At 44.4% G+C, this 27,177-nt stretch overlaps 2 protein-coding genes across 2 annotated transcripts in view; one reads left to right on the forward strand and one right to left on the reverse strand.

Moving 5' to 3' along the window:
- The window catches only part of PWD (chloroplastidic phosphoglucan, water dikinase (ATGWD3)), a 108,739-nt gene that overhangs the window by 57,882 nt on the left and 23,680 nt on the right, over positions 1-27,177 (forward strand). The window contains exons 12-15 of the mRNA XM_087393108.1: positions 1,447-1,517; positions 4,523-4,640; positions 4,827-4,913; positions 5,020-5,106. Of these exons, the coding sequence (XP_087249234.1) occupies positions 1,447-1,517; positions 4,523-4,640; positions 4,827-4,913; positions 5,020-5,106 (363 nt within the window). The remainder of the gene's footprint in view (positions 1-1,446; positions 1,518-4,522; positions 4,641-4,826; positions 4,914-5,019; positions 5,107-27,177) is intronic.
- Positions 5,371-17,979, reverse strand: LOC147888197 (uncharacterized). The gene is made up of 3 exons (XM_087393983.1): positions 16,104-17,979; positions 5,519-5,630; positions 5,371-5,429 (listed from the first exon to the last, which is right to left on the reverse strand). Exons 1-3 carry the CDS (start codon positions 17,859-17,861, stop codon positions 5,371-5,373), a joined length of 1,929 nt encoding a protein of 642 aa, XP_087250109.1. The 5' UTR covers positions 17,862-17,979.

Here is a 27,177-nt window from a genome sequence, read left to right on the forward strand (position 1 = left end):
ATATGGCTAGAACACTGCCCACTAGGGTCTTCACAGATCCAGCCCTATACCTTGTGGAAGTAAACAGGAATTGAAAGCCTACTAGAGAGCAGTGCCCTCCACAATAGGTAGGAATTCATGCGCGTGCATGGGCAGACACACAATGCAAAACTGAAATGCCATCTTGGCTAGAATGTAAGCATACAGCTGAAAATGTTGCAACTGAAGTGCAAACACACAATGAACCCCAAATATAGCAAACCCTAATGGAGGAGGTGTGGAGGGGAGGAGCTTCCGAAGAAGCTTCCTGGTTGCTTCTCCAAGGCTTCAGCCCATGCTATGTGGCACAGTGATTTAGTGCCCAATCAAAATGCATCAATCACATAATGCAATACTTGCATCTGATTGGCTGCCCTAGAGTGAGTGAGATGGCGATGAATTTGTGTTTGGCATATGGCAAGGCCACAAGAGATAGACCAATGGAATGGTGCCTTAGCTCATCGCTTTTTCCAGTACCTACTGTTATCTTGTTATAAAATTGGCATAACTAGTTCTGTTACATTAAAGTTAACCTAAGAGCAAAAATCTTCCATATGTACCCTTTGTCTTATACACAAAGGGGTCTTACACAAGAAATGTCGGATTTTTTTCCACACCAAATGGCTTATCTTTGTACACGAAATTCATTTTTTGAGCTCATGACCACAATGATGACTTCTTTCCAAGGGCTTTCAAATGAGTATCCATGTTTGATAGTTTCGGTTTGGTCTTGACCCTCCAAAATTCCTTAACAAAAATCTTACTGCCGTGGGCCTTGTTAGAGTCTGTGGAAACATAAAGAGTCATAAGGAGAACAGCCAACAGGATGCTCATACATCCATGGCAATTAAGACTTAGGGATCTTGTATGCCAGATGTGCTTAGTGACCTTTGAGCAATTTGTGCTTTAGATGGGTTGCAGATAATATGATTGAAAGCAGGCCACATGCCACTGCTCCTCATTTTTTAGGCTCAGAATCTATTTTGTGGTGCAACGTAAAGGAGCCTACTCTAGTCATTCCTTTCATTATATATCTATAAAATGGCCCATTGTCTTTAACAGTTGTAGCACATTCACAAGAATAACTGATAGTAAAATTCTTTGACAAGAGAGTTGCTTTGCACTTGCAAAGATTCTTGACACTTAGCAAAAATATACAAGCGGCTTTACTATTCTGTATAATGATTGCAGGTTTCACCATCTCCTTTGTCTTTGACTGTGATCATGCTGTATTGTTTCACCTGCACTCTAATGCCTGGCTGCTTTATCTTGTGAAATTTCATTTCTTGTTTATTTGTTTGCTGTTTGAAGACACAAGCAAAGATCTTGCTGAGCTAATGTAAGCTATCAGGCATATGGTCTTACCACACAATGGAATGAAAACACTCTTTCTTATGGAGTGGGTCACTTTCACTGCTTCTGCTGCAGAAATTGGGAAAGGCGTTTGGTGTTCCAGAAAATACTGTCAGATGCTATACTGAGGCTGAAATCCGTGCAGGGTAAATGTTTACTGCATTTGATCAGCTCTCTTGATTATTAGAAATTTTATCAATGCAAGATCTTGGTAAATTCATCAATTTGTAGAATCATATTAAATTTGTCACATTGAAAGATTAATTTGACGACAATTTGGGATCTGAGTAATGATATATAGGAATATATTTTCGTGATTCACTCCAGGCTGCCAGAGCTGATGTGCTTCAACATAGATGATCAATTCATAAGAGAAATTGGTTGTATCTGTTTTGTACTGGAAGGGAGGTTGTATGTTTGTGTTACATGATGTACAGCCTACTGCAACATCAATGACTCCATGTGCTAAGCACTCTGTATGCCTATGCAACTACTCTAAAAGGAAAATTATTACTTTCCCTTCTTTTGAAATCAAAATTGGAGTCAAAGTTAGTACTGTGATTGACTGTTTATTTGCTACATTTAACTGTCATGATGAGGCATTATTATATTAAGGGGTTCAGAAGTATTATCATTACAAAAGCCTGAGCATTACAGGCTCTCCTTACTCTTATTGAAAGATGCTTGTACTTTGATTGGTTGGTTGGTGTAAAATTGACATATTTACTTGCTAAATGAGTAACATGATGAGGCACAATCACATTGATGGTGATGGGGTTGCAGAATTTTTATCATTAGAACATCCTGAGGATTAGAGACATTCCTCATTGACAAGAAAAAAGTGTCCCCATTGAAAGAAATTAGTGTGATCTTCTTAACTGGTATCTGAATCTGCTAGCTGGATGCATGCAGCCCTTTTTTTTTGGCCTTTGAACTTTGATGCAACGATAAGTGCCGTGCTGATTAGTTTTTTCCTTCACCAGGGCTGAGTCTGCCCTTCACCGCTGTAGAGTGACACAAGCTTAGCATGTTGGCTTGTATAATCCATGCTTTACTGAAGCCCACATTATTATACATGTGACATGCTACTACTTTTGGCACCCGACGGTAGGTGTAGGTGGATTTCAGATTGTCTAGGCTATGCTATGTGTGGTGAGTTTGCATGTGTGTAGACACCCAGGAAGAAAAGATTGCATGTGCTTAATTTGTAACAATGGTGCTATCTCTGAGAAATACATGTGCTTTTCATTCATGTAGACATGTGCATTTGCATGTATGCTGCTACACTTTTAACCATACACATGCTGATCTACACGAGAGTGAAAGAGAGAGAGAGAGAGAGAGAGAGAGAGAGAGAGAGAGAAAGAAAAAATTTTTATTAGAGTGTTCAGAAGACCGATGGTTCTATGAGACTAGAAGAAAACCTGATACAAATCACAGTAAGGGTGGAGCTACTGAAACGAGCATCATCACCCATGCTGAATCCTAAGTCTGATCATACATAATCAAATACATCTAGGTGTAACTGCCTCGATCCTCAGTTGATGGGACGAGACCCGCATTTGTCCGATGGCAATCCTCAGTGCGTGTGAGACTCCTTTGTCCTTGAGATACCGAGGTTTGATGATGAGCCCATCCTCCAATACTCTCAGAAAATGGTTATAGTAGAGCTGGGTCTTGGTGGGGAACTCTACGTCCCCCCCAATAGCGAGATGTGTGGAGTTGGAGGAGATCTAACCGTATGATGTGGTTAATCTCATCCCGTGGGATCAACTCGGGCGGTGCATCCATGCTGTACTGAAATGGGGGAAGCCGATCCATCTCAATGCCGTGACTGGCAAACCATGTTGTACCTACCTCACTCTATGCTAGTCGTATGGAGGACTCTAGTGCCAGCCTCGGAAGTCTCTTGCGAGGTAGGTCCCAAACTTTGTGGAGAAAAGTCACTGTCTGAAAAATGGCATCAACCTGGAGAGTGGTCATGGCAAACTCTGCATGTACTATCTGATGGGGGGCCGAGGTTTACTCCGAATCATCCTAGAGCCCATAATCACTTGTAGCCACTCAAATCTCCTCCACTTTGCTGCTGAAAGATCACACCCCCAAAAAGGTGCCGCATACATGGCAATTGGCCTCACTAGAGTGTCAAAAAGCCAACCATTGGTATCAGAGCCCAAGCTCCTCACACCTTTTTCTACCTTCTTTACTTGACTTTTGGCTCATGCATCTTGATGAAGAACAACCATGCTGAAGCAATGTGCTTCTGATAAATCAATTTTGAGACCCGATCCACCAACGCTTGGGGAGTGTCATTCAAGCTATATGAGGCACAATCACTTGACTAGGAGTTTTCCACTCCAGGCCCTCAAAGATTTTAGCTAAGACCTTTTATCTCTGCATGCATATCCACAATTTCGAATTTTACCTTTAGGATATTTCTCTAGCATCTTGCTTTAGAGGATTTGGTGTGTGTGTTGCAGACAAATGATGGGAGACGATTTGCCAAAGAACAAATTTGGTCTTAGATCAGCCACACTTGGAGAGGCAAGTGGCACATGATTCCAGGAATTCCTAGGCAGCGGAACTTAGAGCAGAGTTTATCCTCAGAGTGAGATTTTCCCCGTATTGATGGGAGTAGTGGATGACTTGGCATTATGCAGTCCTCATTGCTGCTATTCGTACATTGCTCACAACCGGGACCCACCAATCTTGCTTTCAAGATTTATCTGTTGAGGATATGGGTTCTCCTTTCCCTCACTTTGTAATTTAGAGTTTGGGACTCGCTTTTGCTTTCCATTTCTATTTCATTGTTGAAACACAAGAAGTCTTAATTTTTATTAGAAATTTCACTCAGTTTGGGATGGCTGACATATGTTACTGAGATTTCTGGGCTTAGCCAGTCAGTTTCTGTAGTTTTAAGTGACTGTCTTAGTAAATTCACTGAAGATTATCACAAAGACAGTGTGTATTTCTTGAAGTGTGGATCACGTTCCTGTGTTGATACCATGGCAAAGGAAAACCAATTGTCATACTGTTTTCAAGCAAGACCTGGTTTTGGTTCTCTGATTGTGATTATTTGCTGTTTTATAGCCTTTTTTATTTGTAGCAAGTTCTTCTGCAATAATTTCTCTTGTTGGAATATCCTGTGTAGTGTGGTTTTTCAGCTTTCAAAGCTATGTAGCCTTCTGCTCAAGGCATCACGAACAGCTGCAGGTGAAGAGGGTTGGGACCCACTTGTTCCAGGTGCAGCAGTTGGAACCTTGGTTGAGGTCTCTTTTCATCTATGTTGCCTTTTTATCTGTTTTAACATTGTATCATAACAACTTCTAGGGCTGCATGCTGACAGTTTAAGCTCTGTCATCTCCTCTCTATTGTCTGGGATGTAATCCATTGCACCATAATTCACAAAGTTTATCACGCTAAGCTTTTCTCATACTCTTTGTATTGGAAATCAGGTGGATAGAATTATTCCCGGATCTCTTTCTTCTGCTGCTAGTGGTCCAATCATTTTACTTGTCAAAGAAGCAGATGGTGATGAAGAGGTAAATTCAATTATGCCTGAAGACTTATGCTGTTTTTTGTGCATGATGACTAGGAATTTTTTTTGTCAGAGATGATAGGGGAAACTGATTTTAAGTATTTTTGTAGGTGAAGGCCTCAGGGAAAGACGTTGTTGGTGTAATCCTCCTTCAAGAACTCCCTCATCTATCACATCTTGGCGTACGGGCCAGGCAGGTATACAGATATACTAGCTACTCTCAGAGAATACCCATAGCATAACAGGCTTTCTAGTGACTTGATATCTGTTGCTGTAGGCCATCTTCTCCCTGTAGTAGTGATGCCCTATGGGCCCTGGTATGTGCCTTGTACGCATAGTTATAGGCACTTTATTGTTTTAGTGCCTTTTATGCCACATAGGACATTTAGTCCTATGTGACACCTAGGACACTTAGTCCTAGGGTCTATTTTCATGTACTTTGTACTTTCATTTCTTCCATTCTAGTTGATGTGACAGCCTTCAGCTTCTACTCGTGTGCTTGCTCCCACGCTCACCGCACCTACATTGGTATCAGAGCGGGCATTACTCACTTCCCCAGCACTCTCTAGCCTCCCCGAGCCCCTCCATTGCTCTTTGGGAGCTAGTCACTTGCTGGTCGACTGTTCAACAGCTTGTTTTTGGGTTCGTGAGCAGTTCTAGGGACTTCCAGGAGCTTTTCATCGCGGTAACTTGGCTTCTCCAGCTTTCTCTTGATAGGCGACTATTTACAGCACTGCGAATCAGCTGATTTAGGCCTTGTACGGCTGTCCTTTCACCTTGGGTCACTTCTACAGCAAGCGTATGCAAATCGCGACCCCTCTAGTGCACTCTCCAGGGTTCTCCAGCAGCTACATTTTCAGTTCGAAGTCTTTTGAGGCAGTTCCAGCCACCCTGTAGCTGCTCCTTCATCTCGACTTGCTGCTGCTGCCCTTTTGGAGACTCTATTTCCATCCTAGGTACCTCTCCTAGCTAGGCGACTAGCTGGATACACTTTTCCAGCTCGCAATCTGCCCAAAGCTCTACCTCGTGGCACCTCGAGGTGACAAATCCTCATCTACAGCAGGCGTCTACTCTACGCACGTTCTCCAGGAGTCTTTCTTGGGTTGTCCAGCCTGTTCTCAACAAGATCTTATAAGTTTCAGTCCCCTTTGCGGAACCTACTGCATTTTGACAGTTTTTGACTGTCAAACCCTAATTTCCAACAGGACAATTTAGGGCTTTTGACATTTGGACCTTCAACTTGTCAATACAAGACTTTGGACAAGCTTGGCAACTGAAATCCTTTCAAAATTTGAAGTTTTCAGTCAAATTCACGTTCAGGACTGTCACATTGTGCCATGTCACCACTCAAGGTTTCCAAATTTGGGGCTTTTGTGTTGGGAGCTCAATTTCAGCTGGTAACTCTGTTCCTATACCCTGCTGCACATTTTTCAGTCTATTTGCTCTCTCTATTTTATCATCTGAGCAAGAAAAGGCACCGTGTTGCCTTGAGGCCCAATGTAGCCTCCTGGAAATATTTGTTGTTGGCTTACAGGTATTTGGGACAGCAAGATATATTTTTGCAGTTGAAAGCCTTGAGGCTATTCTTTGGTCACTTTGTTAGTGCATTTCTACTTGTACTATTTCCAATGGCTGGGAACAATCACGACTTATTTGGCATTCTTCGTGAAGATGATAAGTTGGATGGCACCAACTATCCGATGTGGTCTTATCTCATGAAACATATTCTTGTTGCAAGGCACTTTTGGAATATTGTTTCTGGGGTTGACCTGAGGCCAGCCAATGCTACAGTGGCTGTCCCTACTGCTGGTCCCTTTGCAGAGGGTACCCCTCCTGATGCTTTATCCTCTAGCACTCTTGTTACTGCTCCTCCAACTCAGGAACAAACAAGATGGGATGCAAGAGATGCAACTACACATTCCTGTATTGCTTTGTCATGCAAGAGAATCATTATTCCACACATCCGGTCATGCAGGACAGCAAAGGATGCTTGGGACAAATTGGCTTCTCTTTATGAGATTCGCAGTGAGGCACGTGTTGCATATTTAAGAAGGCAATTGCAGGAAGTGAGTATGAACGAAGGTGACTATGGATGCATACCTGACAAAGGTCAAGGGCCTCATGGAACAACTTGCCAATATTAAGGAGGTGGTGCCCAATTCTCAGCTTGTCAGTACCACATTGAATGGGTTGCCTGATACATATCAAGGGTTGCTACAACCCTTCGATTAGTGGCCATGGGTAATCCAGACCACTACTCTTTTGATCAGCTAGTCACTTTGCTTTTGCGGGAAGAGCAAAGTCGTGCTAATAGGCAAGCTACAATTCCTGATCATGCATTTGCTTCACAACAGACAGGAAAAGGCAAGTCTTCCGAGCCTATGGGCAAGCCTAAATATGCGCCTAAAAGTGGCAATTCCTCCAATGCATCTAAAAATATAGCAGATAAGTCAAAGAAGAAAAGATGCTTTGGAGAAAAAGAAAGCAGGATTGACAGTCAATGCCTCACATGCAATTGAATCCCACGAGCCAGCAGATGCCTCACATGCACATGCTCTCCAGGATGATTGGGCATGGGCTGTCCATTGCTCCTTTGATCCCTCCCAAGTTGATGTATTCTTTACTGCTAATGATGCTCGGTCTTGGTATTTTGATAGTGGTGCTTCCAAGCATGTCGCATCTTGCAGATAGTTGTTTCATTCCTTAGCTAATGCACCTCGAGGGGGGACTGTCACATGTGCTAATAATGCTTCCTATGCTGTAAAAGGAATTGGGGATGTGCAGCTCACATCTATTTCAAGCCATCCTGTCACTTTGACAATTGTTTTTTTTGTGCCTGGAATTGAAGTCAACTTGATTTCAATTTCAGCAATTGCCACTTTAGGTTTCAGAGTGATTTTTGATAGATACAAATATCTGGTATATGATCTTCGTGATGACAATGCCATAGTTCTCACTGGCACTTTGAAAAAGGGACTTTATCACATTGATGATCACTCAGCTGCACTCTCTATGCATTTGCTATTTCAGATTCACAGCTTGCTGAAACTCATCTTTGGCATGAGAGAATGGGTCATCTCAATTACATAGCTCTTGCCAAGTTACATTCATAGGGCATGGCAAATGATGTACCTCAAACTCACACAGTTTCCAAACATGTGTATGAGGGTTGTCTTTTGGGTAAGATGCATCGGTTTCCTTTTCAAAAGAATTGTCCAAAATTCTCACAAAGGAAATTGCAGCTAGTGCACAGTGATGTCTGTGGCCCAATGAGGACAAATGCCATTGGGGGATACAAATATTTCATGACTCTCATTGATGACTTCACAAGATATTGTTGGGTATATGCTTTAAAAGCCAAATCTGAAGTGTTCTCATGCTTTCAGAGGTGGCTGAATATGGTTGAGAATGAATCAGGATGCAAACTTGTCACCCTCAACACAGATAGGGGGGGAGATTATATGTCAAAGGAGTTTGATGCATTTGTGTCTTCACGGGGCATTGTTCACTCATGCACTACTCCTTACACTCCTCAGCATAATCCTGTTCCTGAAAGGAGGAACAGGTCTACTATGGAGATGGCCAGATGCATGCTTAAGGCCAAGTCCTTGCCCAATAAATTTTGGCTTGATGCAGTGATGTGTGCCAACTATGTGCTGAATAGATCACCTACAAGGACATTGAGGACTATTACACCTTATGAAGCATGGAAAGGCAGGAAGCATTCACTTTCACACACGAGAGTTTTTGGGTCTCTTGCATATGTTCATGTACCATCTTAACTGAGACATAAGCTTGATGATAAGGCAATCAAATGCATATTTATTGGTTACAGCCAGGAGAGTAGAGGGTATCGGTTGTATCAACCAAATACTGGGAAGATTATTGTCATTAGAGATGTCATCTTTGCTGAACATTCGGCTTCTCTTATGGACTGCAAGGTAAGCCCGAAGTGGACATGTTTGATGCCTTTGACTCTTGGTTACCTCTACTTCCCTCAGAGGGAGACTTTGACCAGCAACATGAGCCTCCTGCAGGCCCTCCAACAAGCAATGATCAGCCAGCACCCCATGCTGATTTGCAGGTTTCTCTTCCAGCACAAAATGACCCCACTATTCATGATGCAGTGATTGAAGAAAGAGCTGTCAATAGACAGCAAAGGCAAGTTCCCAGATGGCTTCTTGACACATTGAGGGACAGCAAACAAGATCAACCTCTTGCTGCCCGAACAAGATCAGGGAATAGACAGATGCATGGTTACTTTCTTGAGTTTGCACTCCTTGCTACAGCTTGCAATGAAGAGCCTTTGTGCCATAAAGATGCTTTTGATATTATAGAGTGGATGGATGCAATGAGAGCTGAGCTACAATCTATTGCCAAAAATGACACATGGGAATTAGTAGATCTCCCTTCCGGCAAGCATGCCATTGGTACCCGGTGGGTCTACAAGTTAAAAAGGAAATCTGATGGCAGCATAGATCGACACAAAGCCCATCTTGTTGCAAAAGGGTATGCTCAACAACAAGGCATTGACTTTGAGGAGACCTTTGCTCCCACTTCCAAGATTACTACTATTAGATGTGTTATTGCCATTGCAGCCCATCACCATTGGCAAGTGCACCAGCTTGACATCAAGATTGCCTTTCTTCATGGGGATCTGTAGGGAGAAGTCTATGTGACACAACCTCTTGGCTTTGAGGTCGTTGGATCTGAAAACAAGGTATGCCGGCTGAGAAAAGCCCTTTATGGTTTAAAGCAGGCACCCAAGGCATGATATGCCAAAATTCATGCACACTTACTGTTCCTTGGTTTTCAGAATAGCCCCACAGAGCCAACTCTTTATGTCCGTGGGAGTGGTTTTGATTTTTTAATGCTGATTTTATATGTGGATGACATGCTAATCACGTGTCCTGATACTCACCATATTGCAGCTTTCAAGGCTGATTTGCAGCAAGCTTTTGAAATGTCAGACATGGGACAGTTGCACTATTATTTGGGCATTCAGTTTGCTCATGTTGAGGGGGCTATCATGATGTCACAGTCCAAGTATATTGGATAGCTCCTTGATCGTTTTCAGTTTGAGGATTGCAAGCCAATCTCTACTCCAGTGGACCCTGGCTTCAAGTTTTCAGCTCACGATGGGAGCCCACCATGTGATATCACTCTTTACTAGCAGGCTATTGGATGTCTCATTTGCTTATGCCACACCAGACCTGACTTACAGTATGCAGTATCCCAGCTCAACAGGTTCATGCACATGCCCAGTTCACAGCATTGGCAGGCAGTGAAGAGAGTCTTCAGATATCTCAGAGGTACTCAGGATTTAGCCCTCTTCTATGGTGATCAGGGTTCATTTACCATGCATGCTTACACGGATAGTGACTGGGCAGGTTGTTCCAACACCAGAGTGTCCCATACCGGCAACTGTTTTTTGCTTGGCAGTTGATGTATCTCTTGGCTCAGCAAGAAGCAACCAATAGTTACCACATCTAGCTGTGAGACTGAGTACAGGGCAGCCTTCACCGCTACAGTAGAGTGTGTCTGGCTTCGAAAGTTACTTATAGATCTTGGTATTCGCCAGACATCCTCCACTATGGTCTACATTGACAGCCAGAGTGCTTTGGCCATTGCGCGTAATCCAGTGTTTCATGCGCATACCAAGCACATTGAAGTTCACTATCATTATGTTCGAGAGCGGTTGTCAGCAGGAGACATAGAGTTGTCCTACCTTCCCACAGAGGACAACATAGCAGATATGTTTACAAAGGCACTTCCTCGTCCCAAGTTCGAAGTCTTTCGACAGGCTTTACACTTGGTTCCCTTTGTTACATGATCTCACATACCTTGTACATTCATAGGTGGCTATATCCTTCTGAATGAACATGTGCCACCATGACCCAAAAATAACAGGTATTCTGAGACGTTTCTAGAATACTTCGGCCCATACCATGGAGGGGGGTTTGTAGGCCATCTTCTCTCTATCGTAGTGATGCCCTATGGGCCCTGTTATGTGCCTTGTAGGCATAGTTATAGGCACTTTATTGTTTTAGTGCCTTTTATGCCACATAGGACATTTAGTCCTATGTGACACCTATGACACTTAGTCCTAGGGCCTATCTTCATGTACTTTATACTTTCATTTCTTCCATTCTAGTTGACGTGACAGCCTTCAGCTTCTACTCGTGTGCTTGCTTCCACGCTCACCGCACCTACAGTTGCCATGTTTATTCTGTGCTCTCTTGCCTCCATTGTATATGTGGCGGGTCATGCGCAGATCATGGACGTCATCATGTGTGTTCCAGCCTGATTGTGTATGCACAATTTTTTGGTTTTCTTTCTTTGTGTGAAATAGACTTTTATTAAGTTTGAGAGGAACGGCTAAGACAACAAGCTCAAGGCAGAAATACATCATGCAAAGCATGAAAATATGGTGGTAATGAAGGGCCTTTCCATGTTCTGTTTGGATGAACACCTACCAGGCAGATTAAGTCGCAGAGAGATGCTCAATGTTGTCGTTCGTTTGCTCTCCGTCAATCTACACCAAGCCTCCGTCGAGGCTTCCGTCGTCGTTCCTTCTCACTGTGGTCCATTCGTTCGCCGCTCACCATCGTTCGCTCGCACTGGGAACTACGCCTAGCCATCGAGGCCCCCCATGAGCATAACAAGTGGCCAAAAGTCGTGCATGGTCTGTCGGTGAAGCTACTCCTTGGATGTGCAGCTTGAAGGAGCTGTGATGGCAGAGAAGCTCTACGTTGCTTGGCGTCTTGTGTTGAGGTTGGAAAGCTGTTCGTGGAGCCGGGCTCATAGAGCTTGAAGCTTTGTCGTTGAAGGAGTCACCAAGGTGACTCCAGAAGACTCTATCGGAAGTTGCAAGCCTTTAGCACCGCTTCAACATCCATCAACGGATGACACTCACACATGTTGCAATAACTCCTTGCTTTAATAGCATTCGGAGTTTCCGGAGAGCGTAACTATCGATCAAGCAAATGGAGCGACATCTAGGCAAAGCGTTGTACGGGAGAAGGCCATTCATGGGTAACCATTGAACAGATTTGGAGAGATGCCGGAAATTGTAAGGGTCCAGATTCCCCGCTCGTTTGTGCACTTTTTTTTCGTATGCTACAAGGAATCGCTGTGGTCAACGTTCGTCTTAAGGCAATCGTGAAGCTCTAGCAGTGCCCAAAAAGTCTTTAGCGCCTCTTGCACTATGGACGCTCCATAAAGATGTTGATCCAAAGCTTGGCTGTTGTTCATGAGATCTTCCATTGATCAACTCTTTGATCCTCTGAAGCACATCATGATGTTTCTCTTGTTTTAGAGGACGGTGCCCATTTGCGTACTTTGTCTCACTCTGAGCGCCAATTTGGAAAACTCCTGGTCCACTTTGCATGATTTCTTGGATGCCTGTGGCCCAACAGTTGTAGTGGAGGGTATTCATTGTCCGTTGCTTTTTGGCTCGATTGCTAAAATTTCAGAAAGCCATCCGGTCATGTCAGAGGCGCAAAAGTAGTGAGAAGGGTAATCGTACGAGGGTTCAATTGCTTGTTTTTTGAAGATCAACCTTGATAGTGACCCTTTGTCTGGCAAGAGGGGCACAAATGGCAGCACCTTCGACTCCCAATACTGTTAAGGTCCTACTCTCTTCAGAGGATAAGCAACAGGTTCAAAGTGCAGTGGAGGCTCTTTCGAACAGGGCCCCAGTAGGCCGGAATATTGGGCCTACCCCCTTGAGGTGACAAATTAATGATTGGCTTCAAGCGAGTTTAGCCGTAGGGGATGACCACATCAAGGAGGTCACCATCTATGGGAGAGGGGTCTTCCTTCTCCAGTTGAGCTCTCCAGAGACCACCTTGTCACTTGTGGAGCAGAGCCCTATCTTTCTTGGTCCTCATCTGGTCTTCCTTTTCCCTTGGTACCATGGCTTCACAGTGGAGGACATGGACACGACTCACCACGTACATCGCTTCCCGGTGACTCTTCGCTTCTCGGGGCTCCCGAAGGAGTATCGATCCATTCTCAGTCTATTGGAGGATGTTTTGGGATAGTGTTGGAGTCTCCTCCTCCCTCGAATGCCATAGTTATAGTGAAGGGGGAAGGGGCAGATTTGGAGATGGGGAGAGAATAGCAGAAGGAAGGGAGAAGAAGGGGAAGGAGAGAGGAAGAGAGGGAAGAATGAGGGGATAGAGAGATAGAGAGAGGGAGAGAGAGAGAGAGTGTGAGCGTAGGCAGCAGGTAGCAAGAAGGAGGAGGGAGAGTAGATAGGATTAGATGTCACATCAAAAAGTCCCTTACAATCCTTTTGGGTTGACTTATATAGTCCCCCACAGTTCCCACATTTCCCCTACTATTCTCCCATCTATTTCCCCCTTAAAATCCATCTTTTTCCCACCTTCATTACAGCCATCCCTTCCCAAAGAATTTTGCCCTCAAAATTTCCAAGAGGCTGCCCTGGATGAGAAGGATACAACAGAAACTGATCAGCTCTGTAGGAGATAGGGGTAGTCCTGCACAATGCTCTCACGTTGCCAAGAATTCTCATCTTCCGTTAAACCTTTCCATTTGATGAGGTATTCTGTGTAGGCTTTGTTCCTGAGTACATGATCTCTGAAGCCCTTGAGTTGCTCCGGCACATAGATTATGTGGCCCTCTTCATCCATAGGAGGCAACTTAGGAAGAACCTGGACATGCTGTCCGACATGTGGTTTCAGCAAGGATACATGGAAAACATTATGGATCTTGGAGGTACTGGGTAGTTCCAACTGATATGCTACCTGCCCAACTTTGTGGATGATTTTGTAGGGGCCATAATACCTGTGGGCAAGCTTTGTGTTGGTATTACCTTTGAGCGAGGAATATCGATTCTTATGGAGACGTAATGCACATAATCCCCTTCTTCAAAAGATAAGTACCTCCTTTGTTCATCCGCATACTTCTTCTGCTTGGCTTGGGCATCTAGCATATTCCTCTTAGCCAACTGCAGAAGGGCATTCATACTCTCCAAATCATTCTTTGCTTGCTGATTTTTCACAGCCAAGTCTGCAACCCTGGAAGGCATTCCCACTTTGCATCCATACATAGCCTCGAATGGACTCATGCCAATAGAGAGGTGTTTGGTGCTGTTGTAGCAAAATTCAGCCAATGCTAACCATTTGTCCCAAGACTTCTGCGTGTCATGACAGTAATGCCTTAGATACTCCTCCAACCACTTGTTCACCCTCTCTGATTGTCCATCCGTCTGTGGATGATAAGCAGTACTAGGCGCAAGGGAAGTACCAACTGCAGTGAATAACTCCTGCCAAAAGTGACCCATAAATTTAGCATCCCTGTCACTGACAATCTCCTGAGGAAAACCATGGTGCTTGAACACATACTCAATGAATTGCCAGGCAACCTGTGAAGCGGAGTACCGAGTCCTAGTCAGTATGAAATGGGCCTGCTTAGTCATCCTGTCAACCACCACAAATATGCTATCCCAACCCTTATCTGTAGAAGGCAAGCCTGTAATGAAGTCCATGGCAATGTGAGTCCATTTGCCTTCAGGAATGGGTAGCGGTTGCAGAAGGCCTGCGGGTTACCGGCTGTCCACTTTATTTTGTTGGCAGGGCAAACATTCACTGACAAACTTAACCACATCTCGCCACAAACCATCCCAAATAAAGCTCTCCTTGACTTTTTCATATGTTTTTGTGATACCCGTATGCCCTGACATAGGGGATGAGTGCATTTCCTGTAATACCATCAACCTGTACTTGGAGTCTGGCACAAGATAAATTCTGTCCCTGCACCATAACAGTCCGTTGCGGAGCTGAAATCGAACATGTCCTTGGCTGGACGGACTCTGTAACTCCACAAAAATAGGAGCTGCATCAGAATTTTGCATGTATTCCTCCTGAATCCCAAGTATCCACTCCTGATGAAGCGCGGAAATGGCAGACAGTTTGCATGACCACATCCTAGACAAGGCATCAGCAACCACATTCTCTTTCCCCTTTCTATATTCAATGTCAAAATCAGGTGTAGACAAGTCTTGTATAAGCTGGGGATAGAGGCTTCATATGGTGAGTTTGGATACGGCCCCACAGGTCCAAAATCATCGGACCAGCCAGCCATCTCTTCTGCTTCATGGATAAATTAGGCTGCGTTAAGAAGTATTTGAGTGTCCTATGATCGTTTTGACCTTAATCTTGCTACCGTACAGGTAGTGGTGCCATTTTGCAAAAGCATGCAAGATTGCCAACATCTCTTGATCATAAACATGATAATTCATTTCTCTGGCATTAAACTTCCTGCTCTCAAAAGCAATCACACCATGCTCTTGTTTTAGGTCAGCCCCTAAACCTTTGCCACTGGCATCCGTCTCAATAATGAAAGACCGTGAGAAATCAGGGCACACCAATACAGGTGCATTGCTAAGGGCATCCTTGAGGCTATCAAAGCTGAGTTGTGCTGCTTCTGACCATTGGAAGGCATCCTTTTTCAGCAAATCAGTGAGAGGGGCAGCCCTTTTGGCGAAGTGCCTAATGAATCTCCTGTAAAAAGAAGCAAGACCCAAGAAACCTCTGAGCTGCGTGGTATTTTGTGGCTGCGGCCACTCCTTAATGCATTTCACCTTAGCTGGGTCTACCCTGATTCCATGCCTGCTTACAACATGACCAAGACATTCAACCTCCTCTGCCATAAATGTGCACTTGCTGGCCTTGGCATAAAGCTGATGCATTCTCAAGATTTCTAGCACTTGTCGGACGTGGTCAATGTGTTCCTGTGCATCCTTACTATAAATGAGAATGTCATCGAAAAATACCAGCACACATTTGAAAAGAAGGTGGTGTAAGATCTTGTTCATGAGTGCCTGGAAGGTGGCTGGTGCATTAGTCAAACCAAAAGGCATCACCTTGAACTCATATAATCCTCTTTCTGTACGAAAGGCAGTCTTATGCTCATCACTCTCTTTCATCCTGATCTGATGGTAACCTGACCTCAAATCAATCTTCGTGAAATACTGAGCACCCTTGAGTTCATCCAGCAGGTCATCAATCCTGGGAATAGGAAACCTGTTCTTAATGGTGGTCTTATTCAATTCTCTGTAATCAATGCACATACGAAAAGAGCCATCCTTCTTTTTCACCAGGAGTACTGGAGATGCAAATGGCGAGGTGCTATGAGCAATGAAGTTTTTCTCAAGCAAATCTCGCACCTGTGTTGCCACTTCTTCCCGTTCAACCTTAGAGAGTCGGTACGGGGCCTTGTTTATTGGTTTACTACCATGTTCCAGGACTATGGCATGATCAACATCTCTTTTTGGGGGCAACTGAGATGGCATATGAGCAAACACATCCCCAAATTCTAAGAGCAATTTCTGCATTTCACAATTATCCACATGGGGAATACCACCCTCCTGAGGTACAGAGACATTCAATGCGTAAATGGCACTTTCGTTCTTGAGCTCCCTAGCTAGCTGCCTTGCTGAAATGACCTGCAATTTCTGATTCACAATGCCCTGCAATGTAACAGTTCTACCCTTGTGGCAAAACTCAAGAGATAAAGCATTCAAATCTATACTGATTTTCCCCAGGGATTTCAGCCAATCACAACCCAGGACAGCATCTATGGGTCCCATATCCAATGCCAAAAGATCACCTGCAAACTCATAATGATCAGAAAACTTGATCCTGGCATCCTGGCAACAATGTCTGCTGATCATGTGCTGTCCATTCGCGATCTCCACTTTCAGACCATGGTCTATCTCTGTAGCAACTAATCCCAATCTTTGCAATGTTCTACAATTAATGAAACTGTGAGTGCTACCACTGTCTACCAATACATGGACAGATCTGCCATTAATCATTCCCTTCAACCTGATTGTGTCAGCACTTTTGGCACCCATCAAGGCATGTAGTGAGATGGTATACAGTGTAGACTGGGCATCCCAATAAATCTGTTCATCATCCACAGGAACATTACCATTAGCATCACCTCTGACAGGAAAAGGCATTGTAGGTTGATGCTCCAACACAGAGAGTGTTGGCTTACGGCCTTTCCTGCTACATGTAGGCTGAATATCAATCTCATGCATCGCATGAGTGGTTTGCTCAATAGCCCCACCCAAATCAAAAGGAAAAGCAGTCCCCTTTGTGGCATCTGTGTCAGGAGACTCATCTGCATCATGAACTCCTGTCAATTCCTCATGAGAGACATCATGGGGGTCTGCTACATCAGCCACTTCATCATCATCAGACAATTCAATTATCATGCTAAGTTTGGCTGAGCTGACATTCTTCATTTTGCACACATCTCGGTGCTCAGGTGTCCATTTCTCTCCACACCTAAAGCATAAATTTGCCTTCTTCCTACTGTCCATTATGGCTCTGGAATGTTGTTTAACTTCTGATTTGCCAAAACCAGCACTGGGTTTGACACCTGTTTTTGCATCCATGGGCCTGTATGGCTTTGCATATGGCATCTTACTTCCAGAAACCGTTGGATATCGTGGGAAGGAAGCAGCTGCTGGTTTCTTATCAATCCAATCAGCAGAATTTGTCTTCCTGTCAGCATCATAAGCAGTACCATAGAAGCTATGTGACACATGCTTGTACTTGCCAGCATATTTTGGCTCAAACACCTCAGCAAGCTGGGCTGCTCGCTCAATGGTTAGAGGATTGTGAGCTCTCACATCAGCAGCTAGAGAGGGATCTAAGCCTTGTATAAAACGCAGCAACTTCCCTTTCTCAGAAATATCCTGTACAAACAAAGAAAGTCTCCAAAAACGCTGCAAGTACTCTTGGACCGTACCTATTTGTGACAGTGCATAGAATTCAGCAAGGTGCTGTTCAAGGATTAGGGCCGAGACGAAGGTTGTGACCATAAGCTCCTTGAACTGTTTCCAGGTGGTAGGCTTCTGAGGTGACTCTCGCATGTAACGCCACCATGTATGTGCATAATCCTGTAAATGCATGCCAGCAAAAATGATCCTCTCCTCATCATTCTTAGGGTAGAAGCGGAAATAATCTTCAAGCTTCGTGAGCCACTCCTCCAACTCATTGGGAGTGCGAGTGTCACCCTTAAACTTATGCACAGAGATTTTATCTTTCACATCTTTGGCTACGTTATTCCTATAGTGACTACCAGCATACTCACGCTTGAAGCTCACATACTGTGAAAAGGGCATCTCATTATGAACATCCTCAGGCAAAGCCCTGTATGAACGTAAGGCATCTGAAAGCATATCATCCATGTTTGCATGCTGCCCACTTCCAGCATCATGCTAGTTAGGAGAACCACTCCCGTGATGCATAAAGTGCGTCTGACTGAAAGCATTACCTCCCTGATACGCAGGTTGAGTATGACTGAATGTATTAACAGGAGGTGTCATCGAAGCATGCAATCCCTGCTGAGTCTGCCTGCCATAAACATCTCGGTGGGTGGGTGGCATAGAAAAAGGTTGAGAAGAGGACTGGCCCCTCTCCCAACTGCCCTAAAACCCAACACCCGATCCAGGCATGCTCGCCGTTGGCAAAAATGTGCCAATGGGCCGGCCCAAAATGGACGGCTCAGCCAATGAAATATGCGAGCCAAATGGAGGCCTGGAATCAATAAGAGAAGTGCTCTGCGGCACGAGCAAGGCATCACCAAAATCAACATAATCCCCATGCTGGGGTGCATGCATAGAACCAACATCATAAGTGCGACGGCCATCAGCCATAAATCCCCTGTGTGGGTCAGGGAAATCACCCTGGCTATCCGACTGATCCCTGTGCTGGGGTGCGGGCTGCTTACCCTTATCGTGCATACTGATGGCGGTAGTGATCTGTTGCCCAATGTTCTTACCCATCTGGGTGATAGCTGTATCGTGCATAGCCATAGCAGTGGTGAGCTGCTGCCCCAACTGCTGACCCATCTGCTGAAAAGCCCCCTGAAGCATCGAGGCCAATGCATCTAGAAACTGTGTGTTGGTAGGCATAGCAGAAACTGGCTATGAAGGAGATGCACCCTCTGTGACCGGCATCTGCTCCTGCTGAGCAACATCGTCACCGTGCTGAGATGACTCATCCGATCGGGGTGCACGTTTGGGTGCCATGAGTGACACGAGGAAAATGTGCCAAGTGTCGAAAGCTCGATGTAGAGGCTCAAGAGGTGTCAGTAAAGAGGCTCAAATGCAGTCGTTGAAGAGGTTCGAAGAAAGCTCGGTGAAGAGGCTGGAAACGGGGCTCAAAATGAGCCACGAAGGTGGCTTAGATTGGCCTAGAATAGGGCTGTAGGAGTATCCTAAAAGAGTTTTTTTTTTTTTTTTTGGGTTTGTTTGGGTTAGCTTAGGACAACTAAGACACCTAGGGTAGTCTCAACTAAGCCAAACTGACTAAACCTAACCTTACCCAATCACTAACCTAACTAAACCTAGCCAAAGTAACCCAATCCACTAACTAGCGAGACCTAACCAAACCTAAACTAACCTAACCAAATAGCTAACCTCCACCCGAAACCACGACTAAACTAGTTAAGGTCAAAACTAACCTTAGGCTAAGGTTGGCTCTGGCGGCGGCGGCTACATGGTGCGGCGGAAGGAGGCGGAGTTGGCGGAAGAGGGCGGAGATTTGGCATCGCAGCGCTAAAGAAGAACAGGGGTGGATACTCACGATGGACTCGCTGAAGCTGGACATCGAGCGGACAATGAGGGTGGAAGAGGGCGGACAGCGTGCGATGGAGCTAGGTCTATTTGTGAGGTGCCAGAGGAGCTAGGTGACGGGTAGAGAGAATGGACGGGTGACGGTAAATGGACGGGTGACGGTAACGGAGGTCGACGGTGATGGGGATGATAGCAGGACTGTTGCATGATTCTTGTTGGCGATCGGACGTAGGCCGACGATCAGCACTAGACATTTTGCCATATAGGGTAGCCCTCGTACGGCAACTTGCTCGTCATCTGTCCCACAGCTGAATTGGAGCTGTACGACCTATTATCCATCTGTGCCCCAGACGAATTAGAGCTCGCTGGGATTGCAGATCTTATTGCTCGAGGTGTTCTACTTTTGCAAGGTCTAGCGTCTGTCTTCTTCGTGGAGACTTTGTTTGAGAACGCCGTTCATTCCAAAAGCCTTGAGTGTTGGCGTACAGTTGGTGTAACAGGTACTGAGATTCGGAGTGAAGGGGGAAGGGGAAGCAAAGGTGCCAGAGTCGGGGCTCTGATACCAATATAGTGAAGGGGGAAGGGGCAGATTTGGAGATGGGGAGAGAATAGCAGAAGGAAGGGAGAAGAAGGGGAAGGAGAGAGGAAGAGAGAGAAGAATGAGGGGATAGAGAGATAGAGAGAGGGAGAGAGAGTGTGTGTGAGCGTAGGCAGCAGGTAGCAGGAAGGAGGAGGGAGAGGAGATAGGATTAGATGTCACATCAAAAAGTCCCTTACAATCCTTTTGCGTTGACTTATATAGTCCCCCACAATTCCCACATTTCCCCTACTATTCTCCCATCTATTTCCCCCTTAAAATTCATCTTTTTCCCACCTTCATTACAATAGTGGTCGCAGATGATGGGGTCCTGAGGCTCAGAGTGATTGTGGATACCCCCGAGACGCTTCCTGAGAAGATCCTTCTAGAGACCTTGGATGGAGGCGAACTACATCAGAGATTTGAGGTCTCCGGACTGCGTGAGAGGCCACGGTAGGGATCCTCCTTAGCCTAGGGAGGAGCAAGGGGACTCCCCCTTCGCCCAGGCAGGGACAGAGGGCTCCCAAGCATCGGGCTAGGCAGTCAGATCGTCAGCAGCACTCGCAAACACCTTGGGCCGAGCCCTCTCAGGGGACTTGGACCAAGGTTGAACACAAGAAACCCAGCAAGGTAGCCCTCAAGCGTCGTAGGTATTAGGCGAGGGTAAGAGAGCATGAGAGATGTGGGGGTTAAAGGTCACTGTGCCTTAACCCCAGTTATGTACAATACTCAAACACATATATAAATGAATGAAAAAGAAGATTAGGGTGGTTCTGCACCCACCAAAACTTGTGTGGCTCTCTGTCTCTCTCTCTCTCCTTCTTCCATTCTTGCTTCCGTTGAGAGCACTCTCAACTGGTATCAGAGCTCGGGTGATCTAACTGAGCGTGCGTGAATGCTTGGAAGCTCAGCAGCTCTGTGGGAGGAAGGAGAAGCTTTGTGGGAAGCTTTGTGGGTGACTTTACTTGCATCCGAGTGTGCAGAGACCTTGGAGGAACCTTTGGAAAAGTCACTTTGGCTTTACGAAGTGGTTTTGAGAGCCTGTTAAGAGCTTTCAAAGAAAAAGTCATTTTTTGAGCTTTTCCCTGTTCCGTTCGATGACAGAGACTCCGTATTGACTTGTAGAGGCAACTATTGCTTGCTTTTAGTGTCCACATTACTTCAGGAGCCTGGAAACACCTTCATTCTTGAATCTGGGATCATTTCAGTGGATTTCTGACTCACTGTATCAGTTCCTGCGTTTTTTGCCCGGGTGTTGGAACTCAAGTTTGGAGCAACCATTTGTAGATCTGTCAGTTCTGGTGGACTCAGGAGGTCCTAAAACTTCTATGTTGCTCATCATTCGCACTCCGGTGGAGTTTACAGATAGCTCTGTTTCCAAAAACGTTTTTCAGTCCGTGTGTTGGACCCAGTGATTGAGGCCACGGTTTCCAAAACCGTCTGTCCCATTGCGTTTCGGACGCCCAAAAACCCCTACCTATCAGTTCTTGCGTGATTCGGTGGAGGATTTTCAGAGTTATAAATCTCTGTGTATTCGATTTCGTCTCTCTGTTATGCATTTTTCATACTAAGGTTTTAAAACCTTAGATTTATGCCACATGGCAGTGGATAAGTGTTGACTCCCATTTCTCACTCATCGGTTGGGATTTTGGAGTTCTGGCAGAAGAGAGATATTTGCAGATTTTTTTGCTGAGTCCGATTATGCAATGGCGCCCATGTTTTGAAGCATCTCAGGTTCTATTTTCAGTAGCGCTCATTACCGTGGGACTATGATTTCTTGAGCATACCTTATGCAGATCACTCTGGTTGCAGTTTGAGCAGTGTGCGCTCATTCATGGTATGCATTGGGTTGCAGTGGATGATTTATAGGCCATTTGGATGCATTGCGGTCCTTGTTGGATGCGCTGATAGGCCCAAATTACCTTGTGGGATGCTATTTTTTATGGACGCTTTGCACATGGATGCTATTTTAAGCTGAGGGACAGCTTTGACACATTGCAGGTGATGCACTGATAGTGCTATGCTCTCTTGGATGAGACATTATTGATGCATATGCCAGTGGACTGTGTTTATGCTTGAGTCATTTGGCACTTATTGGCATTTTCTTTTGGGCCAGATTTGCTCATATGGATGCATAGTATATGCACATGAGTCAGATGCATCTTTTGATGCTTTGAGCTTTGAATTTTGGTGATATTTCACTCTATTGTGGCATACACATTTGGGTGCACCTGGTATTTGGTGTGATTCTCTCTTGCAGGCACTAGCATTTGGGATTTTGCTTTATTTGCATCATGGCATCCTCTTCCATGCCTGAAAAGGAGTTTTTCAGCATTAAAAAGTTTGATGGGACAAACTTTTCTTTGTGGAAAGAACAGATAAGGGATGTGCTTATTCAAAAGAAGCAGATTAAACCCTTGGCAGGGATTGAAGCTAAGCCTGCAAATATGTCTGAGGATGATTGGAATGAGTTGGATGCATTAGCAAAGTCTACTATTAGACTTCATCTTGCAGAGTCAGTTTATTTCACAGTAGTAAATGAGCAGACTACGGAAGATTTGTGGAAGAAACTGTGTGCCACTTATGAAAAGGAAACTGCCTCTAATAAAGTTTACCTCATGAAGAGGTTGTTTGAGCTGCAGATGAAGGAAGGGGTCTCCATTGCTTCTCACTTGAATGAATTCAATATTATTTTCAGCCAGCTTCAGGCTCAGAAAATGAATTTTGATGCGGAGACTAAGGCAATATTTCTCTTATGTTCATTGCCATCCTCATGGGATACCTTCCGTACAGCTGTCAGTAACTCTGCACCTGGTGGAGTACTGAAATTTGATGATGTTGTGGGTAGCTTGTTGGCCGAGGAGATTAGACGGAAGTCTATGGATGGCAACAAGCAGGATGCAGCCTTAAATGTGCAAAGGGGTAGATCACAGTTCAGGGGGAAGTCCCAAGAAAGAGGGAAGTCTCGTAGCAAATCCAGGGCTCGGAACATTGAGTGTTACCATTGTGACAAGAAGGGCCATATGAAAAAGGATTGCTACAAGCTGAAAAGAGAGCAAAAGGATAAGAAAAAGAATGCAAATTGGGGTGCAAATCAAAAGGAAGAGTCCAAGGGAGGACAAAGGAAAAGTGAAGATCGAGGAGATCAATGCAGTCACACATGATAGTGACAATGATGTTCTCTTCATGTCTACTTTATCTGCAGAGTTGCTTACCACTTCAGATGATGCATATTCTCAGGATTGGATTTTGGATTCTGGTGCTTCATTCCATGTTACTCCCCATAGGGAATGGTTCTCCACTTATGACAGTGGAAAGACAGGTTGTGTGCATCTTGGAAATGACTATGCATGTGGCATAGTGGGAGCAGGTGACATAAAGTTTTCTTTTGCAAATGGGTCTGCATTTGTTTTGAAACATGTGAGACATGTGCCTAAGTTGACCAAGAGTCTTATTTCAGTGGGTCAGCTAGATGATGCTGGTTTTCACACCACTTTTGGCTTTCAGAGTTGGAAAATTCAGAAGGGCTCTATGCTTTTGGCCAGGGGTGCCAAGTGTGGGACTTTGTATCCCTTACATGTATCAGGGGTATTTGATCATGTTGTTGCAATAACCGAGCAGCCAAGCACTTCTTTGTGGCATTGCAGGTTGGGGCACATGAGCCAGAATGGAATGAAACTCTTATGCCGTTTGGGTTATGTACCGCATTTGAGTTTCTCTGATTTTGAATTTTGTGAGCACTGTCTCTATGGGAAGCAGACTAAATCAGCAATTCTTTATTTGGTGCATTCAGACGTATGTGGTCCCATGCCTACACGGTCATTAGGCGGGGCTGAATACTATGTGACATTCATTGATGATGCAACTAGGAAAGTGTGGGCTTATGCTATAGCTCGGAAGAGTGATGTGTTCCAGGTATTTCAGAAATGGCTGGCCTTGGTTGAGAATCAGTCAGCTAGAACGCTTAAATGCCTACGGACTGACAATGGTGGAGAGTATCTCTCTCATGACTTTCAGCATTTCTGTGATACACGTGGGATTAAGAGGGAGCTCACATCCCCTCGTACTCCAGAGCAAAATCCAGTTGCAGAAAAGATGAATCGTACCATTCAAGAAAGGTTGCAATGCATGCTTTCCAATGCAAGTCTTTCTGGTGGTTTTTGGGCTGAGGCAATGAAGACTGCAGTGCATGTGATCAATAGATCACCTAGTAAGAGTTTGGATGGTGGTATTCCTGAAGAGGCATGGAGTGGCAAGAAGCCCTCTTACTCTCATTTGCGTATATTTGGGTGTGAGGCATATGCACATGTGCCAAAAGAGCTTCGAAAGAAGCTAGATCCTAAGTCTAGGAAATGCATCTTTCTGGGTTATGGTGAAAGTGGAGAGATGGGCTATCGTCTCTGGGATCCAGAAGCAAAGAAGATCATACGCAGCCATGATGTGGTCTTCAATGAGAAGAAGATGCATAAGGCATTTATGAGGGATGTGGAAATGAGGAGAATCACTTTCCAGGATGTGAATCCACCTGCATATGTTGATAGACAGCAAGCTGTCCATGCACCAAATGTGCAAGAAATGGTACCACCAAGTACTCCCACAGGTATACAATCAAGGGTAGATGATGGATCATCTATTGGTGGAAATGATGAGCCAAATGTGGCTGATATGCAAGTGGGACAGCAAGCTGAAATGCCCTTGAGAAGATCATCTAGAGTATCTAGACCGCCTGATAGGTTTGTTCCAGGGGTAGACTATGTGATGCTTACTGATTGCGGGGAGCCTTCTTGCTACAGAGAGGCTATGATGCGTGAGGATCAACGCAAGTGGGAGTATGCTATGCAATCAGAGATGAGTTCACTTATGAAGAATAAGACTTGGGACTTGGTTTCTTTGGGATGCGTCAATTTTACGAGCAAAAACCTATGAGCAGGTTTATCTGAGCGTGTTTTTCAAGAGATTTTTAAAAATGTTTTTCTTTAGGAAACATGGTTTTTACACTTTTATTTTCACTAGAACTAGATCCCTTTATCATAAAAATATACAGACTAGTCACTCATTCATTTTTACACAACATAATTTTCTTATTTAGAGACATCCCTTTGTACCCTTGTTATTACCTTAAAAAAGTATTGATTCCTTTAATAAACATTCCTCATAATCACTCTCAATGTAATAATACTATGCATATATAATTACTTATTAACACATTTATATCATATGGCAATATCTTTTTAGTGTTTTTATAGCATATTTATGGACATGTTTCTAAAGAAGTTTAAATTACTATAAATAAGTATTAACTTAGGCTTATATATCACTCTCATAAAATACATGTAATATTTAATACTATATATGAAAGATTTTCCAAAATATAACTCCATAGATGTGCTCAAATGGGGTGTTCCGATCAATTTGAGTGGTTGAATGACTATATTTGGACATTGGATATGAAAGTTATGTCACTTTTAAAAGTGTTGTCCAAGGTAGTTTCGCCAGCGAAACTACCTTGGGAGACTTGCTTCAAAGGGGTTTCGCTGGCGAAACTACCTGGATGGCTTGCTTCAATGAGTTTTCTTTGAAGAAACTCTTTCATGAATATAGGTTGAGAGAGGGTTTTCAATGTCACCTCCTATTAAGTAAAAGTTGTAAGAAGGATCATAAGGGAATTTTCATAGAGAAGTCTACTCTACATGTGGGTTTCTTCAAAAGCCATCCCATTATGCTCTCACCATTCCTACAGATTCACCTAAAGATTTTTGTATAAAATAGGCATTGCTATAATACTTTGCATATTTCTAAGTGAAACTATGTTTTCTTTTGATCGATTTTTGCCATATTTATGCATAGTTGGAAGCTTTTTTTTTCCTTCGCTCGGACGCTCGGAAGATTTCGCTCAGAAAATGCTCGTCCCCGTTTCTTTGCCACATGGAAAGAAAGCATTGCCATGTAAATGGGTCTACAAAATGAAGGTCACAGGTGATGATGTGCCTAGATACAAGGCCCGTTTGGTTGCTAAAGGGTTCAAGCAAGAGAAGGGTGTGGACTTTGATGAGATATTCTCTCCGGTTGTGAAGATGACCACACTTAGATGCATGCTTGGACTAGTGGCAGTAGAGGATATGGAGCTTATGCAAATGGATGTCAAGACAGCTTTCTTGCATGGGGATTTGCATGAGGACATTTACATGGTGCAGCCGGAAGGCTTTGAAGAAAAGGGCAAAGAGCATTTAGTTTGCAAACTGAAGAAGAGTCTCTATGGTCTTAAGCAAGCACCTAGAGAATGGTATCAGAAGTTTGATGCTTTCATTCGGTCCCAGGGTTTTAGAAGGAGTGAAATTGATCACTGCCTCTACACTAAAAGGGCTAACGATAGTAGTTTGATAATCCTGGCACTATATGTGGATGATATGCTATTGGCTAGCAAGAATACTTATGAGCTAGATGCATTAAAGGCCAAGTTGCATGAGGCCTTTGACATGAAGGATTTGGGATTTGCAGGTCATATTCTTGGTATGCGCATCACGCGTGATCGGAGTAGGAAACTCCTTTGGCTTTCACAAAAAGAGTATGTTACAAAAGTATTACAGCGTTTCAATATGGAGAGGGGGAAGGCAGTGAGTACTCCATTGCCTCCATATGTGAAACTGAGTCATACAGATAGTCCCAAATCAGATGAGGAGAGGGCCATGATGGCCAAGGTTCCTTATGCATCAGCAGTTGGGAGTCTTATGTATGCTATGATAGCTACTAGACCAGACATTGCATTTGCAGTGGGAGTTGTTAGCTGGTATATGGCTAATCCAGGAAAGAGGCATTGGGAGGCAGTTAAGTGCATCATGAGGTACATGAAGGGTACCAAGGAGATGTGCATTTGCTTTGGTAAAGGAGACATGCGTGTACTTGGGTACACAGATTCAGACTATGCAGGGCATGTGGATAGTAGGAGATCCACTTCTGGTTATGTGTTCACCTTTGCAGGTGGTGCAGTGTCGTGGATGTCTCGTGCACAGAAGTGCGTGGCTTTGTCTACCACAGAGGCAGAGTATGTTGCAGCCACAGAGGGTTGCAAGG

Source organism: Dipteris shenzhenensis, chromosome 22 (genome assembly GCF_047967505.1).
Source record: "Dipteris shenzhenensis isolate YYH24624 ecotype China chromosome 22, Dip_SZ_1.0, whole genome shotgun sequence".
In the NCBI taxonomy this organism is placed as follows: Eukaryota; Viridiplantae; Streptophyta; class Polypodiopsida; order Gleicheniales; family Dipteridaceae; genus Dipteris; species Dipteris shenzhenensis.